The sequence below is a fragment of the Trachypithecus francoisi genome, unplaced genomic scaffold, assembly GCF_009764315.1.
Source record: "Trachypithecus francoisi isolate TF-2019V2 unplaced genomic scaffold, Tfra_2.0 Lachesis_group13, whole genome shotgun sequence".
Taxonomy (NCBI): Eukaryota; Metazoa; Chordata; class Mammalia; order Primates; family Cercopithecidae; genus Trachypithecus; species Trachypithecus francoisi.
In genome coordinates, this window is record NW_022681458.1 from 131,012,587 (window position 1) to 131,033,619 (window position 21,033).

General features: G+C 50.8%; 1 protein-coding gene across 1 annotated transcript; it reads left to right on the plus strand.

Annotated features, from left to right (window-relative positions):
* The first annotated feature begins 898 nt into the window (after window positions 1-898).
* On the plus strand, window positions 899-20,503 carry LOC117095194 (serine protease 40). The gene is made up of 6 exons (XM_033231956.1): window positions 899-1,556; window positions 2,211-2,397; window positions 5,143-5,417; window positions 7,432-7,607; window positions 11,192-11,577; window positions 19,757-20,503. The coding sequence occupies exons 1-5, from the start codon at window positions 1,436-1,438 to the stop codon at window positions 11,504-11,506; spliced, it is 1,074 nt and encodes a 357-aa protein (XP_033087847.1). The 5' UTR covers window positions 899-1,435; the 3' UTR covers window positions 11,507-11,577; window positions 19,757-20,503.
* The last annotated feature ends 530 nt before the right edge of the window (window positions 20,504-21,033 follow it).

Consider the following 21,033-nt stretch of genomic DNA (forward strand, 5'->3'; position numbering starts at 1 on the left):
GCCCACCCATCTCAGCCTCCCAAAGTGCTGGGATTACAGGCGTGAGCCACCGCGCCCGGCCTTTTTTTTTTTTTTTTTTTAAAGACAAAGTCTAGCTCTGTCACCCAGGCTGGAGTGCAGTGGTATGATATCAGCTTGCTGCAACCTCTGCCTCCCAGGTCCAAGCTGTTCTCCTGCCTCAGCCTCCCAAGTAGCTAGGACTACAGACACCTGCCACCATGCCTTGCTAATTTTTGTATCTTTATTAGGGACGGGGTTTCACCGTGTTGGCCAGGCTAGTCTGGAACTCCTGACCTCAGGTGATCTGCCCACCTTGGCCTCCCAAAGTGCTGGGATTACACGTGTGAGTCACCATGCCCGGCCCCCAGGAGGTTAGGTATTCTAAGTCACGGAATGAGATAGGAGGTAGGCAAAAGATAAGTCATAAAGATCTTGTTAAAATAGGTTGGGGTAAAGGAGCCAGCCAATACTCACCAAAACCAAGATGGCGACAAGAGTGACCTCTGGTGGTCCTCAATGCTCATTATATGCTCAGAGACACTCCCACCAGTGCCATGACAGTTCACCGCAAAGTCAGGAAATTACCCTATATGGTCTAAAAGAGGGAGGAACTCTCAGTTCTGGTAATTGTCCATCCCTTTCCCTGGAAACTCATGAATAATCCACCCCTTGTTTAGCATGTAATCAAGAAATAACCATAAAAATGGGCAACTGCCTGTGGAGTAGCCATTCTTTTGTTCTTTTACTTCCTTAAGCAATGTGCTTTCACTTTATGGACCCGCCCGAATTCCTCTCCTCATGTCTGAATCAGGCCCTGTTCTGGTGACAGGTTGAGGCCCTTGGTAACCTTGAGGTATGCCGAATGCATTTTGGGGATTGGGAGGGACATGCCTCACTGGAGGCCGGAGGTTGGGCTGTGTTAGGCAGAATTCTGAGATGACTCCCTGCCACCCAGCTGTTGTCTATGACTCTCCTGTTGAATGTGGAGGGACCTGTGACTGAGACGGCACCGCCTTCTCATGACTGTGGCATGCTGGAGTTTAAGAAAAGGATATTATATTGTCCCTGGTGGGCCTGACCTAATCCCAGGAGCCGGCGTCCTTGTGGAGGAGTGGGTTGAACTCGGAAAGCAAGCTAGAAATGCTTAATGACGTGATGCAAGCACTTGCCCTCTCACCATTACTGTGTATTTCTGGGCTTGGGCCATGGTTGCCTTCATGTCTCCTCTGCACAGTGGAGTTCCTGGAGGGAGGGGCCCTGGGACGCTCTGGGGGTTCCCAGTGACCCCTGCCTGCCACGGACCCGGGCTCCCCACACCCGCCCGCCTGGGATCCGGTCCCAGCACCCCGATGGCCGCGGGCGGTTTCCCGGAGCCCCGCGGTTGGCCACACGCCGCGCTCTCCGCCCCGTTGGGGACGCCCAGGCCACCGGCCGGATGAGGGACGTGGGGGCAGAGCGCTCAGGTCGGGGCCGGCGGGGACACTGCGGGCTGCCCGCGATCCTCTGGCCGCTTCTTCTGCTGCTGCGCGTCCCGTGCACCTCGTCCCTCTCTGCAGGTGAGCGGGCGGGGTGGCCCGGACGGAGCGAGGAGCGGAGGTCGCCCGCCTTCCGCCCGACGTGGACCCCCGCCCGGAGGGTCCGGCCAGGCTAGGTCTGGTTCTCGGGCCCTGGGAGGAAGGCGCCTTTGAAGGAGCGGAGAGGATGGGGCTCCCCGCGCCGGCCCTGCCGGGGTGGATCTCAGGCCTCCGCGGTCCAGCGCCCCCAACACCCTCATTTCCAGGACGGGGAAATGCTGCTGCAGACGGGACTGTGGGCGGAGTGTGTCCGTCGCTTCAGTCTGGGGGCACACTGGGCCGGGAAGGGAGGGCACAGCCGATCAGGGGCCGCGTGGTGCAGCGGTGCATCCGTTCTGCAGCCGCTTCTGCGCCAACACACACGGCATCGAGGCCTGGGAGAAGCCGGGCCCAGTGCTCACCCCCCAACCCCACCGGCCGTCGCCCCTGACCGGGGCCTTGGGCTGTGTGTTCCCGGGTCATCCAGGTGGTGCTGTCCCATGGGCCACGTGGCTTCACCCTGAGCCTTGGACATGTCCCTCCTGTGAAGTGAGAGGAGGGGCCTGGTGGCCCCGGGTCCTGTTGATCCTGATATTTGGGGGCACCAGGGGCTGGCGTCCTTCATGCAGGCACCTCATTGCTGAGCTGTCTCCACAGTGTGTGGGAAGACCAGATTCGGCGGGAATTCCTCCGGGAGGCCCACCGGGAAGATCTTCGGAGGCCAGAGGGCGGAACCTGAGCGGTGGCCATGGCAGGCCAGTCTACTCTATCTAGGCAGGCACATCTGCGGAGCTGCCCTCATTGACAGCAACTGGGTGGCCTCTGCTGCTCACTGCTTCCAAAGGTGCATCTTCCCTCAGGGCCCTGCTGTGGGAGGGCATGCCAGAGGGAAGCCCCAAGTGAGGGCGCAGCCTTTTCTTTGTAGGCTTTGTTCTGGGACAGTTTGCTGCCCCCAGGTGTCCTGCCTTTGACCCAGCAGTGCCCTGTGCCTGGAATGCTGTCCCTGCTCATCACACTGCTCCAGTCTCCTGACCAAGTGTGTGACATCTCCTAAGCAAAGGATCCTACCTCATCTCTCACTCTGGGGCTGGGCATCCCCCCGCCCCTCCACCCCACATGGGTCAACCTGCTGAGATGGTGTGGTTGTCTCACTACACGCACATTACTTTGAAACAGCTAAATGAAGCTGGGTGTGATGGCTCACACCTGTAATCCTAGTACTTCGGGAGGCTAAGGTGGGAGGATTGTATGAGTCCGGGAATTCCAGACCAGCCCGGGCAACATAGTGACACCTCATCTCTACAAAAATTACAGAAATTAGCCAGGCCTGGTGGTGTGCGCCTGTACTCCCAGCTACTCGGGAGAATCACTTGAGCCTGGGAGGCCAAGGCTGCAGTGACTGTGATTACACCATTGCACCCCACCCCAGGCGACAGGATGAGAGCTTGTCTGAAAATAAGTAAATAATTAAAAGTAAAAATAAATAAATAGTTAAGGCCTGTCACGGTGGCTCACACCTGTAATCCCAGCACTTTAGGAGGCCAAGGCGGGTGGATTGCTTGAACCCAAGAGTTCAAGACCAGCCTGGGCAACATGGCAAAACCCCACCTCTACTAAAAATAAAAAATTAGCCAAGTACGATGGGGCATGCCTGTGGTCCCTGCTACTGAGGAGGCTGAGGCAGGAGGATCACCTGAGCCCAGGGAGGTTGAGGCTGCAGTGAAATGTGGTTGTGCCACTGCATTCCAGCCTGGGCCACAAAGCCAGATCTTGTCTCAAAAATAAAATAAAATAGAACAAAATAAAATAAAATAAATAGCTAAATGAAAATTAATCCACTCTAGTTGGGATTATCAATAAATAGAGGAAAACAGACTTTATTTTATTTTATTTTATTTTTTTTGAGACGGAGTCTTGCTCTGTCGCCCAGGCTGGAGGCAGTGGCCGGATCTCAGCTCACTGCAAGCTCGGCCTCCCAGGTTCACGCCATTCTTCTGCCTCAGCCTCCTGAGTAGCTGGGACTACAGGCGCCCGCCACCTCGCCCAGCTAGTTTTTTGTATTTTTTAGTAGAGACAGGGTTTCACCGTGTTAGCCAGGATGGTCTGGATCTCCTGACCTTGTGAAACACCCGTCTCGGCCTCCCAAAGTGCTGGGATTATAGGCTTGAGCCACCGCGCCCGGCCCAACAGACTTTATTTCTAAAGGGAACCACCTCCAGCCCACTCTCCATCTGCTGTAAACTTTAGGAATCAAAATCCTGATGTTCCACTCAGGGTGAGCTTTGGTTTCTGCATCTTGTCCAGGTCTAGGCCATCCACACAATCTCAGTGGGCCTTGGTTTTTCTTGTGTAAATGGTAGTGGGTGTGCAGCATCCCAGGTCACACACACTTGACACACGCTTCAGTGATGAGACAGAGTGACAGTTCCAGGGCTTCCCAGGGCCAGGCATGCATGTTCGAGTGCCTGGCCCCTTCCAGTCAGGGCTCACTGCAGGCTGTCCAGGGAACACTTGCCGAAGGCTGCCCTGGGTCCTGGCTACCCACATATGCTGGCACATTCTTCCCCAGAAGGGTCCTGCGACTCTGTATGTCCAGCCAGGGGTTTTTGTCACTTCTGGAGAATTATGTGCCACCGTCCCCACAGACGAGCGTGAAAGATGAAACAGATGGCCTCTGTCCCAGGAGGTGTGAGGCAGAGAGAGTCAGGAGACTGAGTTACTCCTCCAATGCTTCCTGGGCTTGCTGTGTGCTCTAAGGGAGTTGGGGAGGATGTCAAATTCTGAGCCAGAAGCCAGAGCTTTGGACATAGCTGGCTATAGCATCCTCCTCAGGTCCCACTGATTTATTCAGCACCCGCGGGTGCCAGGCCTTAAGTGAGGCCCATTGTGCGGTACACAGAGATGCAAGGCCCACCCTGAGGCTTCTCATCCTGTCAGGAAAGTGAGGCACAAGCCCAGGACCATGGTAGACCCTATGCCAGACAGGCGCTTGGAGCAGGAGAGGCCTTGGGGGAGGTGGATGCAGCCATGTGCGGGGAGGAGGACCACACAGCCAGGACCTGTGGGTTGGAAAGTCACTCGTTTTCTGGAAACAGGTTCAGTTCCATGAACTCCTCCATGTGCTCCATCAATACCTGCTGACTTCCTAGTCATCAGGTGGGGCAGCCTTGGAGATGGTGGTGTATGAGGACTGGGGAGAAGGGGGTGGAGCGTACTGGCTAGGGAAATAGGGTCTTCGAGAATTACTGTAGGTCATGGGGCCTCAGGAGGGTTCTGGTCACAGCTAGGAATAAGCCAAGTCTCTTCTCTTCTGAAATGAAGGGGTGAAGTGTAATGCACCCCCAGTGTTTTCTGCACTAAGATTCTCGACTCCTTTGAGTCTGGGGCATGCTGAGAAAGCCACAGGAATCATCCAAGGCCAAGTGTCCTGAAGGCCCTCAAGCTCTTGTCAAGACCAAAGCAGGGCTATCTGACATGAGGAAGGGAGGAGAGAGTAACCCCAGAGTGATGGTGCGGTCTGGGTGCCTGCCAGCTGGGCAGCTGGGGTGAGGGTGCCAGCCCAGCACTCAGAGGACCCTCCCCACAACAGGTCCACTAACCCATCTGATTACCGGATCCTACTTGGGTACAACCAGCTAAACCATCCCACAGAGCACAGCTGGCAGATGACAGTGAATAGGATCATGATGCATGCTGGCTATAACAAGTGGCACCGCATGGGGAGTGACATCACCCTGCTGCAGCTGCACCGTCATGTGGAATTCAGCTCCCACATCCTCCCCGCCTGCCTTCCGGAACCCACCACGTCGTTGGCCCCTGACAGCTCCTGCTGGATATCTGGTTGGGGAATGGTCACCGAGGATGGTGAGCAGTGCAGTCAAGTGGCCTGAGCATCTCCCACTTTTGGAGGCAGGCACTTGGGCTCTTTGATTCTGAGCCATTCAGGATTCCCTGGTTCTGAATGTTACTGACTCCACCCTGACAACAAGGGCCTGCTGTGGTCTGACCTCCTCCAGGGCCTCACCAAGTGGAGCTTCCATGGTAGTGGAAGGTGCTGGGCATCAGTAGCAAGTAAGAGTAGGCCTGCGGGTGCCGTGGCTCACGCCTGTAATCCCAGCACTCTGGGAGACCGAGGTGGGCAGATTACGAGGTCAAGAGATCAAGACCATCCTGGTCAACATGGTGAAACCCCAGCTCTACTTAAAAAAAAAAAAAAAAAATATATATATATATACACACACACACACACACACACACACACACCACACACACACACACACACACACACATATATATATATACACACACACAAAAGTTAACTGGGCGTGGTGGTGGGTGCCTGTAATCCCAGCTACTGGGAAGGCTGAGGCAGGAGAATCGCTTGAACCAGGGAGGCGAAGGTTGCAGTGAGCCGAGATCACACCACTGCACTCCAGCTGGGCAACAGAGCAAGACTCTGTCTCAAAAACAAAAAAAAAAGTGAGCAGGTCTGTCCTCCGGCCCAGGTGTTTAAATGGCTGCAGAACACTTACCTCTGTGGATGTGAACCTCGCTGCTTGCCTGGCGTATCTGTCATATATATTTGTGTATTTGTAGACTGAGAGGGAAGAAATGTTAGGCAAAGGCTCCAGCAAAAGAGTGAATGCTTTTGATTTAGGAAAACATAGTGATGAGTGCAAAACAGTAGAATGGCGACTGGGAATTATTCGCGGGGTCATGATCTGGCAGACTATCTCAGAGGAGGCATTTAGGACAGGACTTCCTTCCATGAGCGGGCCAGAGCTGGCCTCCCTGCCCTTGCCACTGAATGTCAGTCACATGGCCCTAGTCATGAGAGCAGCTGGTCCTCCAAAGACAGCCTCCTGAGACTGTCATTCTCAAACTTTTTTTTTTTTTTTTTGAGGTGGAGTCTCGCTCTTGTTGCCCAGGCTGGAGTGCAATGCCATGATCTTGGCTCACCACAACCCCCACCTCCTGGGTTCAAGCGATTCTCCTCATCCTCCTGAGTAGCTAGGGTTACAGGCATGAGCCACCACACCTGGCTAATTTTGAGTTGTTAGTAGAGATGGGATAGCTCCATGTTGGTCAGGCTGGTTTCGAATTCCCAGCCTCAGGTGATCCACCCACCTCGGGCCTCCCAGGGACTGTCATTCTCTAAGAATCAAGGCAGAGAAGATTCTCCAGGTGGGAGAGGAGGAGTTAGGGCTTGGGGAAGTCATCAGTTTGTTGGAGCAGCTACCCAGCAGAGAGCCATTGACCTTGATGAAAGATCTGGGCTCCAGTCATCCTTCTCTCTCTACACACCAGCAGCCCCCAAGGACCCATGAGGCCCACACAGGGCAGGCATTGTGCAGGGGTGGGCCCCTGTCATCAGGCTTTGCCCACATGGGGACCCCAGGCCAGATCTGGGACAACATCTGGAACCACAGCCCAAGTGTCCCCAGACCAGTTGCTCCTTGAGGAAGGGCATGTCTGATTTGTCACACTGCTCAAGCCCGCCTGACACCTGCTAGGTATGCCACCAGCCAGGCTGCCACTCCAGCTGCCACCCTCCCTGCCTCCAGCTCTGCCTCCTCTTAGCAGCCAGAGGGCTTGTTTTTGATGCATAAGACCCTTCTATTGTGTCCCAGTGTGTTTGGAATGACACCTCCAGCACCACATCCTGGCTAGGAGGGCCCCCGCTCTGGGCCCCGAGGCTGCTGCGCCTCACCCTTCACCCCAGGCCTGCTCCCTTGCAGCCACATTGGCCTCCCTCCTGGCTCTTCTTACTGCAGGCCCTTCCCCTTTGCCTGTCCCCTCATCTTGGTGTGCCCTCCCTGGGTGAGCGGGCTGGGAAGGGAGGGCTTCCCTCTGGCCGCACATCTGACACCTCCCACAGTCTTCCTGCCTGAGCCCTTCCAACTTCAGGAGGCAGAGGTCGGTGTCATGGAAAATAGTGTCTGCGGATCCTTTTTCCAGCCACAGTACCCTGGCCAGCCAAGCAGCAGTGACTACACCATCCACGAGGACATGCTGTGCGCTGGGGACCTCGTAACGGGAAAGTCCATTTGCCGGGTGAGTGGGCTCAACCTCTCTCACCTGTGCTGTCCTGGGCCTCTGCCACAGGGTCTCCTCTGGACCCTGCCCCAGCCCTGACTTCTTCCCGAGCCCAGCCAAGCCTGAGGTGTCAGAGCCAGCACAGAAGCCCCCCAAAAGCACTGGCCCATCCATTTTCTTTGTATCTTTTAAGAAGCGTTGTTGGCCGGGTAAAAAGGGGCTCACATCTGTAATCCCAGCACTTTGGGAGGCTGAGCCGGGTGGATCACCTGAGGTCAGGAGTTCGAGACCAGCCTGACCAACATGGTGAAACCCCATCTCTACTAAAAATACAAAAATCAGCCAAGCATGGTGGCATGTGCCTATAGTCTCAGTTACTCGGGAGGCTGAGGCAGGAGAATCGCTTGAACCCGGGAGGCGACGGTTGCAGTGAGCCGAGATCACACCACTGCACTCCAGCCTGGGTGACGGAGTGAGACTCCGTCTCAAAAAAAAAAAAAAAAGAAATCTTGTTGAAGCACACCATGCACAGGGAAGGGCATAAGTACAAGTGTCCTGCAGAGGAATTTTCAGAGACTGACCACTCATGTACCTGGCACCCATGGGTTTCATCCATGCCCCATTCCTGACACTAACCCTGCCTGCTTTCTAAAGCACCATGGCTTCATGTGGGGACTTTTAGCTGAGTGTAACCGTATGGTATGCAAGCTTTTGCCTGGTCCCCTGAGTCAGTGTTGTGTCTGTGGGCTGCATCCATCTGGCGTGCAGTCCGTATTGTTCATTTTTATTGCCGTATGCTATTCCACTGTGCAAAGACACTGCAATTTACTTATCCATTCTAGTGTGGGTGGCATTTGGGTGGTTCCCATTTGAGGTTGTTGCAAATAGAATTGCTGTGGACCTCCTGGTGCATGCGTTTCAGAGCACACAGATTCCCATTCTGGTTGGCGGTCACCCTGGCAATGGAATTGCCTTGCCATGAGATATGCACATGTTCATCTCTCGTTGATCGTCTGAGAAACTCTGCAACCTGGTTGTACCAATTTTCATTCCCACTAGCTGGTGAGTGATAGTTCAGGTTGCTGCCAGTCCTTCAAACTGTCTTGCTATTTTCATATGAACTCTTGTGTGTGGTTTCTAATGTGCATTTCTCTGGTGACTAGTGAAGATAAGCCGTTTGTTATATGCTTATTGCCTCTTTTGTAAAGTGTCCGTGCAAGTTTTTTGCCAACTATGGGATTGTCTGCCTTTCATTCGGAATCACAGGAGCTCTTTGTCTATTGGGGACGTGAGCCCTTTGTTGGATATGTTCATATATTACGAATGTCTTCCCCCACTGTGTGTCATCCTTCCATTTTATAGTGGGGGACTGAGGCCCAGAGAGGAAGTGCAGGATCTCTCCGTCTTTTTTTTTTTTGTTGAGACGGAGTCTCGCTGTGTCGCCCAGGCTGGAGTGCAGTGGCCGGATCTCAGCTCACTGCAAGCTCCGCCTCCCGGGTTTTACGCCATTCTCTCGCCTCAGCCTCCCGAGTAGCTGGGACTACAGGCGCCCGCCATCTCGCCCGGCTAATTTTTGTATTTTTTTAGTAGAGACGGGGTTTCACCGTGTTAGCCAGGATGGTCTCGATCTCCTGACCTCGTGATCCGCCCGTCTCGGCCTCCCAAAGTGCTGGGATTACAGGCTTGAGCCACCGCGCCCGGCCTTTTTTTTTTTTTTTGATACAGGGCCCAGGCTGGAGTGCAGTGGCACAATCTCGACTCACTGCAACCTCTGCCTCCAAGATTCAAGTGATTCTCCTGCCTCAGCTTCCCGAGTAACTGGGATGCACGACCACGCCCGGCTAATTTTTGTATTTTTAGTAGAGATGGGGTTTCATCATCTTGGCTGGGCTGGTCTCGAACTCCTGACCTCAAGTGATCCGCCTGCCTCAGCCTCCCAAAAGTGCTGGGATTACAGGCGTGAGCCACCGTGCCCGGCCTCCTCTCCCCGTCTTGCACCTCCCTCTTTTTCTTTCTCTCTCTTTGGTCACCCCATGGTGCAGAAACATTCTTTGATGACTCCCATCACAAATGCCCTACAGGCACCCTCCCTGCTCCCCACAACCTCCTCCCACCCCACCTGTCTCAGCAGGGCTCACCCCAGGGTACCTGCCTGTGCCCTCTCTTGCTTCCTGGGCTCTGTCCTCGCCACAGCCGTGCCGTCAGGCATTGGTGCAGCATCCCCCATCAGACACTCTGGGCGGCCCCTCCTGTTCTCTGCTGTCCTCCTTGGAGCGGCCTCCTCAGCCTCCTGACACCAACAGCCCACCGTGTACCACTGGGCCTGATTGCCTTGCTTTGCCCATTTCCTTTGACAGAGAGAAAGGGTCAGATATGGCAAGTCCTGTGTGTTGACCATTTCCCACTAGCCTCTGCCATCCCTTCTCCTGCAGTTGTGTCCTGATGGGGCTCAGGCCAGAACCATCCTATCAGACAGAATCTGCACCAGGTCCCCTGCCACTGACTGGCTGTGGGCTGGCACAGTCAGGCCTTGCCCCTCCTTCCTGTGTTGGCTCAGAGAAGCTCTAGGATCAGAGCAGCCCTTCTGGGGTCCTTCCAGGTCGCCCCTGTCCACACACCATGTCTGTGATGTCTGTTCATGTGGAATGTCCCTCGGGGCCTCCTCGGTGCTGTCTGCACACAGAAGAGGCTTGGTCTTGCTGATTGCACACATGGCAGGAGGACGCTTGTTTCCTTGGGATTCCCTTTTTGGCCTATGGGATGGGGGTGCTCTGCCCAGGATGTCAGGGACTTCCCCGTTCGGGGGCCCTGCCACACTCACAATCTCCCGCGCTCACCTGGGAGCCCCTGGCACTTGCCCTACCCCCAGGCTGGGCACAGGCAGCACCTCTTTTCCCCTCAGCACATCCCTCAGCACATCCCACAGCCTGGCATTTTCTGAAAAGCTCAACCAAGAAATGGAGGGAACACTAGAGACCTTAATAAGTCAAGGACATCTGGATTTGGGACTAGATTTAATCCCAGCACCTTGGAGGCCAAGGCGGGAGGATCACTTGATACCAGGAGTTCAAGATCAGCTGGTAACACGGCAAGATCTCCATCTCCATTTCAATTTTTAAAAAAAAGTTAAAAAAGAACAAAATACTGGTGGGATGCAGTGCTGGGCTGAGAATTCAGGCCAAGGCGCATCCAGCCCTCTAGGCTGGCACCCAGCCACCCTGGGGACCACAGGTGACCCCTTCTCCCCACTAAGGTCAGGAGGGCTAGGCCTGGATGTCCATCTCCTAGAATCTCCTGCTTATCCTCATGGGTCTGTGACTGCCAGCCTGGAGGCTCTGCCCAGGGTCTCCTTGGGAGCTTTGTGGAGTGGGGCTCCAGAGCCCCATCTTCCAGATTTTGATCCAGGAGGTCTGTCCTGGGTCTGGGCTTCTAACATCGCCCAGGTGACTGATGAGCGCCACTCACTCAAACAGTGGGGACACCTGCCGCACACCTTGCTTCCCACACTCCATCCTGGAGAAGTGTAAGGCTCCCTCCTGCCCTGAACAATGCGTGTCCCTCCCTGCCTTGGTCCCCACCACCCATGTCCTCTCTGTTCTCAGGGAGACTCCGGGGGTCCCCTCGTCTGCCCGTTAAATGGCACCTGGTTCCTGATGGGGCTGTCTAGTTGGAGCCTCGACTGCCACTCACCCATCGGCCCCAGCGTCTTCACCAGGCTCTCCTACTTCACCAACTGGATTAGCCAGAAGAAGAGGGAGAGTCCCCCTGTGGATCCTGCCTTGGCTCCTCCTCAGGAAATGCCCCCAGCCCTGGACAGCATGACCTCTCAGGGTACCGTCTATAAACCCGGGCTCTGTGCAGCCCATCTGGCTGCTCACACCTTCCTCCTGCGGCTGATTCTGCTGGGGAGCCTATGAAGGGCCGGGGCCCCTGGCCTCCTAACCACAAGCGTGCCCACCTCAGGCTGGCCTCCTTGCTGAGCTCTGCACGCTCCTTGTCCGGAGCCGTGAGGCTCGGAAATTGCCGCGGCCTCTGTTGCTTAAGCTCTGCATTGTGGAGACAAGATGGCGCACTTCCTGGTTCTTCATCATCAACTTTACCCGCGCGCGCGAACTTTTCCCGCCCGCGCGTAGATAACCTCCCGCGCCCGGGAAAGACTAAGTCTACCGAGCATGCGTCTGGTGACGTCTCTCATTATTCCCCTCCCCTCCTGCTCTGAGCCCTTCCTCTTACCTGGCAGCATATATAAGGCATTACACCACCGCCATTAAATGAGACTTGATCAGAATACTGTCTTGTCTCCATTTCTTGTGTCTCTTGTCTCTCTAAATTCCCACCCCCTCCTCCAAGGTCTGTGTTAATGATCCCGCTGGTCGGGACATGTGGCGCCCAAACGCGGGGCTTGGATACGAGGGAACTGCGTGAGGAAGAGGGCGCATAGAAAGGCCGGCGACTAAAGTGAAAGAAAAATCCCTCCGACCGTCGTGGGAGCCTGCTGCTTCGGAGTTGAGGGTAAGTTACGCGCCCAAAATGGGACAAGAATTAAGCCAGCATCAAATCTACGTAGGGCAATTAAAAGAGGCTTTAAAGACACGGGGAGTAAAGGTTAAAAGTGGTGACTTATTTAGATTTTTTGATTTTGTAAAAGACACCTGCCCTTGGTTCCCGCAAGAGGGGACCATTGACATAAAGAGGTGGCGTAGAGTGGGAGATTGCTTTCAAGATTATTATAATACTTTTGGACCAGAAAAAGTTCCAGTGACAGCCTTTTGTTATTGGAATCTAATCAGAGACCTAATAGATAAAAAGGAGGCCGATCCACAAATAATGGCTGCGGTCACCCAGACTGAGGAATTTTACAAGTCAGTTCTCAGACCGACCTCAGGAGCCCCCGCCAGACAAAGAAGTAGACCTTATTTCTCTTGAAAGTGATGACGAGGGGACCAAGGCTCTTTCGGTTAGAGACAAAATGATGCTAGGCGTACAAAAGCCTAAAAATATCCAGTTCTACATACATCACCAAAAGATAAAAGTGACAATCCTGGCCCCTCAGATGTAAATTGGGACAACTTAGAGGAAGAAGCAGCTAGATATCATAATCCTGATTGGCCCCCCTCTTTCTCGCATCCGCCTCCCTATAACGGAACGCCTGGTGCCTCTGCACCCGACGTAATGGCGGTGGTTAATCCGAAAGAGGAACTCAAAGAAAAAATCGCTCAACTTGAAGAGCAGATAAAGTTAGAAGAATTGCATCAGTCACTAATCATTAGGCTGCAAAAGTTAAAAACAGGAAATGAGAGGGTAACAAATTCAGAGAGTATGGGAGGCTTCCCTCGCCCGCCTCAGCGGCCCGGACAACATGTCCCAAAAGGGAAGTTTTCTACTAGCCGAGACACGGAGTCCTCCGATAAAGATATCTTCCCAGTAACTGAAACTGTAGATGGACAGGGTCAGGCCTGGAGGCATCATAATGGATTTGATTTTACTGTTATAAAAGTTAAAAACTGCTGTTTCTCAATATGGAGCTACTGCTCCCTATACTCTTGCTATAGTAGAGTCTGTGGCCGATAACTGGCTTACTCCAACAGATTGGAACACACTAGTTAGAGCAGTTCTTTCAGGGGGAGATCATTTGATTTGGAAATCGGAGTTTTTTGAAAATTGCAGAGACACAGCCAAAAGAAACCAACAGGCAGGAAACGGTTGGGACTTTGATATGTTAACTGGCTGTGGTAATTATTCCAACACTGATGCGCAGATGCAATACGACCCTGGATTATTCTCACAAATCCAGGCGGCGGCTACAAAAGCCTGGAGGAAACTCCCTGTTAAAGGCGACCCAGGAGCTTCACTCACTGGAGTCAAGCAGGGACCTGATGAGCCGTTCGCAGATTTTGTCCATAGGCTCATGACAACCGCAGGAAGGATTTTTGGTAATGCCGAGGCGGGGGTAGATTATGTTAAACAATTGGCTTATGAAAATGCCAATCCAGCTTGTCAGGCAGCAATCCGTCCTTATAGAAAGAAAACAGATTTGACTGGATATATCCGCCTCTGTTCAGACATTGGACCCTCCTATCAACAGGGTTGGGCAATGGCCGCAGCCTTTAGCGGACAAACCGTAAAAGACTTCCTTGATAAAAAAAACAGAGAAAAAGGAGGGTGTTTTAAATGTGGCAAAAGAGGACATTTTGCAAAAGATTGCCGCGGGGATTCAAATAAAAACTCTGAAGCAAAGGTTCCAGGCCTTTGCCCAAGGTGTAAAAGAGGAAAACATTGGGCTAATGAATGTAAATCTAAAACTGACAATCAGGGAAATCCTTTACCCTCCCAACAGGGAAACGGGATGAGGGGCCAGCCCCAGGCCCCGAAACAAGCTTATGGGGCGGTCAGCTTTGTTCCGGCCAGCAACAACAATCCATTTCAAGACTTAGTAGAGCAACCCCAGGAAGTGCAGGACTGGACCTCTGTTCCACCTCCCACACAGTATTAACACCTGAGATGGGAGCACAAGCCTTGGGCACTGGAATATATGGGCCTTTGCCTCCTGATACCTTTGGATTGATCCTGGGAAGAAGTAGTGTCACTATGAAAGGTCTACAAGTTTTCCCAGGAGTAATCGATAACGACTATACTGGCGAAATTAAAATAATGGCCAGGGCTGTTGACAATATTATTACTGTCCCTCAAGGGGATAGAATAGCACAATTAGTCCTACTGCCTCTAATTAAAACAACTAATAAAGTCCAGCACTCTAACAGAGGAAAGGGAGGTTTTGGATCATCAAATATATATTGGGTACAGCCAATCACTAATCAAAAGCCCTCCCTGACCTTGTGGCTAGATGGTAAGTTGTTTACAGGATTAATAGATACAGGGGCTGATGTAACCATCATTAGACAAGAGGACTGGCCCTCTCACTGGCCTACCACAGAAACTTTCACTAACTTAAGAGGAATTGGACAAAGTAGTAATCCCAAACAAAGCTCTAAATACCTTACCTGGAAAGACAAAGAAAATAACTCAGGTCTCATTAAACCATTTGTTATCCCTCAACTGCCTGTTAATCTCTGGGGACGGGACCTACTCTCCCAGATGAAAATTTTGATGTGCAGCCCCAATGATATAGTTGCTGCACAAATGTTAGCTCAGGGTTATAGCCCCGGAAAAGGACTGGGAAAAAAGGAAAACGGTATTCGACAGCCTATTCCAGCCTTAGGACAATCTAACACAAAAGGGTTTGGAAATTTTTAACTTCGGCCATTGACATGCCTGTACCCCAAAAGTGCGCTGACCCCATAACATGGAAGTCGGATGAGCCTGTTTGGGTTGATCAATGGCCTTTAGTTAATGAAAAGCTAATTGCAGCCCAACAGTTAGTACAGGAACAGCTAATGGCAGGGCATATTGCGGAGAGTAACTCTCCCTGGAATACACCCATATTTGTCATCAGGAAAAAGTCCGGTAAGTGGAGACTATTACAAGATTTAAGGGCAGTAAACGCTACTATGGTCCTCATGGGTGCCTTACAGCCCGGGCTACCTTCTCCGGTAGCGATCCCTCAAGGATATTTTAAAATTATCATAGACCTGAAAGATTGCTTTTTTACGATTCCCCTTCATCCCACTGATCAAAAACGATTCGCCTTTAGCTTGCCAGCTATAAATTTTAAAGAACCAATGAAGCGATACCAATGGAAAGTGTTGCCTCAAGGTATGGCCAACAGCCCCACCTTGTGTCAAAAATATGTGGCTACAGCCATACACTCAGTTAGAGAGACATGGAAACAAATATACATTATACATTACATGGATGATATCCTCATAGCAGGAAAAATGGGAGAACAAGTTCTACAGTGTTTTGCACAACTCAGACAAGAGCTAACCACTGCGGGGTTACACATAGCTCCAGAAAAAATACAATTACAAGACCCTTATACATATTTGGGTTTTCAAATAAATGGACCTAAGATTACTAATCAAAAGGCAGTTATCCGTAAAGATAGGTTACATACCCTCAATGATTTCCAAAAACTCCTTGGAGACATTAATTGGCTCCGGCCATACTTAAAACTTACCACGGGAGAGTTAAAACCTTTATTCGACACCCTAAAAGGTGACCCCAACCCTAAGTCCTTTAGGTCATTGTCAAAAGAGGCGCTTTTATCACTCCATAAAGTAGAGGCGGCTATTGCTGAACAATTTGTCACCAGCATAGACTATTCACAGCCATTAACCTTTTTAATATTTCACACAACACTAACACCTACTGGTTTATTCTGGCAAGATAACCCTATTATGTGGGTCCACTTGCCTTCATCTCCCAAAAAGGTATTACTCCCCTATTATGATGCCATAGCAGACTTAATTATTCTAGGAAGAGACAATAGCAAAAAATACTTTGGAATTGAACCTTCTACGATCATACAACCTTATTCTAAGCCACAAATCCATTGGCTAATGCAAAACACTGAGACGTGGCCGATTGCTTGCGCTTCTTACGCTGGTAACTTGGATAACCATTACCCACCAAATAAGCTTATCCAATTTTGTAAGCTGCATGCTTTTGTCTTCCCTCATATCACCAGTAAAACACCCTTAGACAATGCCTTATTAGTATTCACTGATGGGTCCTCCACAGGGACTGCTGCATATACCTTTGCAGACACCACTGTTAACTTCAAAACCAGTCATACGTCAGCTCAACTAGTGGAGTTGCAGGCCCTAATCGCAGTGCTGTCAGCCTTCCCTAATCAGGCCCTTAATATTTATACTGACAGTGCATATTTAGCTCACTCAATACCTTTACTTGAAACCGTAGCACAAATCAAACATGTGTCAGACACAGCCAAACTATTTTTACAATGCCAGCGAGTAATACATAACAGATCAACACCTTTTTTCATTGGACATATTAGAGCTCATTCAGGATTGCCAGGACCTCTATCCCAAGGCAACCAAGTGGCTGACTTTGCAACCAAGACTGTAGCTACAACTATAGATACAAATTTGAATCAAGCACAGACCGCTCACGCTTTACACCACCTTAATGCTCAAACCCTAAGATTAATGTTTAAAATAACTAGGGAACAAGCTAGACAAATTGTTAAACAATGCCAGACATGTATATTATCTGCCAGTCCCTCACTTAGGAGTAAACCAAGAGGACTAGTTCCCAATATGATCTGGCAAATGGATGTCACCCATTATTCAGAGTTTGGTAATTTAAAATACATCCATGTATGTATAGATACATTTAGTGGATTTATATTAGCCACCCTACAAACAGGTGAAGCTACCAAACATGTAATAGCCCATTTACTACACTGTTTTTCTGTAATTGGAAAACCTAAACAATTAAAAACAGATAATGGTCCTGGCTATACATCTAAAGGTTTCCAAGACTTTTGCCTAAAATTACAAATAAAACATACTACTGGTATCCCATATAATCCTCAAGGACAAGGAATCGTTGAAAGAGCTCACTTATCCTTAAAAACTACCATTGAAAAGATAAAGAAGGGGGAATGGTACCCTACTAAGGGCACCCCTAGAAATATTCTTAATCACACACTCTTTATTTTGAATTTTTTAAATTTAGATGAGCTGAATAAATCAGCGGCTGATCGATTTTGGCATTCTGACTCTAAAAAACAATTTGCCATGGTTAAGTGGAAAGACCCATTAGACAACACATGGCATGGTCCAGACCCAGTGTTAATTTGGGGAAGAGGCTCCGTTTGTGTTTTTTCCCAAAATCATGACGCAGCCAGATGGCTACCAGAGCGATTGGTAAAACAGGTACCTAACAATAACCAACCCAGGGAATAACTCTCTCCCTGAGAGTACCTTTCTTTCCTTACAAAGATGAACTCCAATTACAAACTCCTTGGATTCTCGTGCTGACTTGCAAGGCATTCCAAGTTCATGCCGTTTTGGTGATCCACGTGAAGCTCTTATGATCATACAACAACGACATGGTAAGCCTTGTGATTGCGCTGGGGGATATTTCGCCAGCCCACCTAATCCTTATATCACAACTGTATCTTGCTCCTCTCACACAGCATACCTGCCGTCTAATTCCCTTAAGTGGAGGTGTGTATTAACCCGAGAATATCTAGTGGAGGGGATAACATAACCTGCCCTTGTACCACATTTTGGGACTCTATACACAGCTCCTGTTTCACCGCTTATCAGAAATGTACCTCTGGCGGTAAAACATACTACACTGCTACCTTAACAAGTACTAGAGACCCTACTATAGGGGCCAGCAATGTCCCTACAGTATTAGGAAATACCAACAACCTCATATCAGCTGGCTGTACTGGTACGGTAGGGCAGCCTGTCTGCTGGAATGTTAACCCCCCTCTTCATGTCTCTGATGGGGGAGGACCACAAGACAAGGCCCGAGAAATTATGGTACACAAAAAACTTGAGGAATTGCAAAAGTCCTTGTACCCGGAAATTTATTACCACCCCTTGGCCTTGCCCAAAACTCGAGGGAGAGAAAAAATTGATGCCCAGACTTTTGACCTCCTCACTGTTACACATAGTCTGCTCAATAATTCCAACTCTGGTCTAGCCAGTGATTGCTGGCTGTGCTTACCATTGGGAGATCCTGTTCCTCTTGCCATACCCAGTAATGACTCAAGCTATACACCCAATACTTCCTGCGCCATCATTCCTCCCCTTCGAGTACAGCCCCTCGAATTCTCTAACTCCTCTTGTATCTACTCTCCGCCTCTCAACAATTCCTACGACATTGACGTAGGCATAGCTGAGTTTACTAATTGCCCTATTATCACTAATGTTTCTCATTCGCTGTGCGCCCCAAACAGTTCAGTTTTTATATGCGGAAACAATAGAGCATATACATATTTGCCCACAAACTGGACAGGACTTTGTATCCTAGCCACTCTTCTGCCAGATATAGACATTATCCCTGGAGATGAACCTGTACCTATTCCAGCTATAGATCACTTTTTGGGAAGAGCCAAAAGGGCAATACAATTTATCCCCTTACTTGTAGGATTAGGCATCACTACTGCCGTAACAACTGGGGTTTCAAGCCTAGGGGTCTCTGTTACTCAATACACCAAATTGTCTCGCCAATTGATCTCAGATATGCAGGCCATCTCAAGTACTATACAGGATCTACAAGATCAAGTAGATTCCCTGGCAGAAGTAGTGCTTCAAAATAGGAGAGGCCTAGATTTATTAACTGCCGAACAGGGAGGTATCTGCTTGGCTCTACAGGAAAAATGCTGTTTTTACGCCAACAAGTCCGGGATCGTCAGAGATAAAATCAAGCGTCTACAAGAAGACCTAGAAAAACGACGAAAAGAAATGACTGATAACCCGTTTTGGACTGGGTTCCATGGACTCCTCCCTTATATCATACCGTTATTGGGCCCCCTGCTTTGCCTATTGCTCTTACTCTCTTTGGGGCCTATAATCTTCAATAAGCTCATGACATTCATTAAGCAACAAATCGAGGCCATCCAAGCCAAACCCATACAGGTCCATTATCATCGCCTTGAACAAGAAGATCACGGTGGTCCATACTTACACTTGCTATAAACCACCTTCCTTGTGCGCTGAACTGGACAGCCAATGACGGGTAAGAGAGTGTCATCTCTCACTAACCTAAGACAGGAGGGCCGTCATAGCTACTGCCTAATCCCATGACGGGTACCAGTGAAGAGATGTGTCACTCCAACCTAAGACAGGCGCAGTTCCCGAGGGAATATCTTCTAGTCGTTTAATAATATAAAAAAGGGGGACCTGTCCGGAGCCGTGAGGCTCGGAAATTGCCGCGGCCTCTGTTGCTTAAGCTCTGCATTGTGGAGACAAGATGGCGCACTTCCTGGTTCTTCATCATCAACTTTACCCGCGCGCGCGAACTTTTCCCGCCCGCGCGTAGATAACCTCCCGCGCCCGGAAAGACTAAGTCTACCGAGCATGCGTCTGGTGACGTCTCTCATTATCCCCTCCCCTCCTGCTCTGAGCCCTTCCTCTTACCTGGCAGCATATATAAGGCATTACACCACCGCCATTAAATGAGACTTGATCAGAATACTGTCTTGTCTCCATTTCTTGTGTCTCTTGTCTCTCTAAATTCCCACCCCCTCCTCCAAGGTCTGTGTTAATGATCCCGCTGGTCGGGACAGCTCCTGACGTGTTTCCATCTCTGGGGTCTCCTGTCCACCCAAGGCCACCCCTGCCCCAGGCCTGACAAAATAAAAATCACCCAAGAAGCTTCTTGCTCTGGTTTCTGGCTCACCAGAGCCATCTCCCACACTCCACTGTGTCTCCAGCTCCTCAGGGAGGGAAGGTCTCCCTCCTCCCTGGGCAGGGATATGGGAGCCAAGTCACTCTCCGTGGGGAGTTGGGTTGCGCAGACTCAGGCCCCGTTCCTGTCCTCCAGGGCATGCAGTCTTCCAGAAAAATGGGGCCAGGGCCTCCCCACATGGAAGAAGCTGCCTGTCCTCCTGGAGCTAGGTGCTGTGCGCCAGTCAGGGATGAAGTCATATCTTCCAGGCACACAGGTCACAGAGGGTCTCCTCAACAGCTTGCAAGTAAACTGTGAAGGGGCCTGAGGTCTTGGGTCAGCAGTCCCAGAGTTCTGTCCCAGGGCTCAGCTCTCAGCTGACTGCCCCTTGTACTCACAGCCCTGCCCTATCCCTGCCTCTGGAAACCCAGCCCCCACCTCTGTGGCTTGCTCCAGCTTATAGGGGTTGTGGCTTGGCTGACCCAGGACTTGCTGGTCCAGCACTGAGCCCATAACCCAGACTCTGAGTTGCCCCTGCAAACCTGTCTGAGTCAGTTTGCATCCCAACGAGTCAGCAGGACTCTCGAAGGGCCTCACACCACAGCTCTCCCCCAACCCCAACCTGAACTCACAATGAAAGGGGGGCAGCCGGCCGGGCGCGGTGGCTCACGCCTGTAATTCCAGCACTTTGGGAGGCCGAGGCAGGCGGATCGTGAGGTCAGGAGATTGAGACCATCTTTGCTAAAATGGTGAAACCTCATCTCTACTAAAAATACAAAAAATTAGCCAGGCGTGGTGGCGGGTGCCTGCAGTCCCAGCTGCTCAGGAGGCTGAGGCAGGAGAATCGCTTGAACCTGGGAGGTAGAGGTTGCAGTGAGCCAAGATCATGCCACTGCACTCCCGCCTGGGCGACAGAGTAAGACTCCATCTTAAAAAAAAAGAATCAGTGAGGGTTCTGTGAATGAGAGGCAGAGAGGCCTTGGTGGTGATCACAAGGGTGCATTGCCATACAATAATTTATTAAGAGCTATCTTTGTTTTGGATTCTTTTCCACATATTTGCTTCATTTTATGTAAAAATAGTTTTAAACAACTCGAAATTATTGTTGTATATAAAAACTTACAACATAAAATGCAAAAAAATCACCAAAGCAAATTCGAAATCTATTACCATT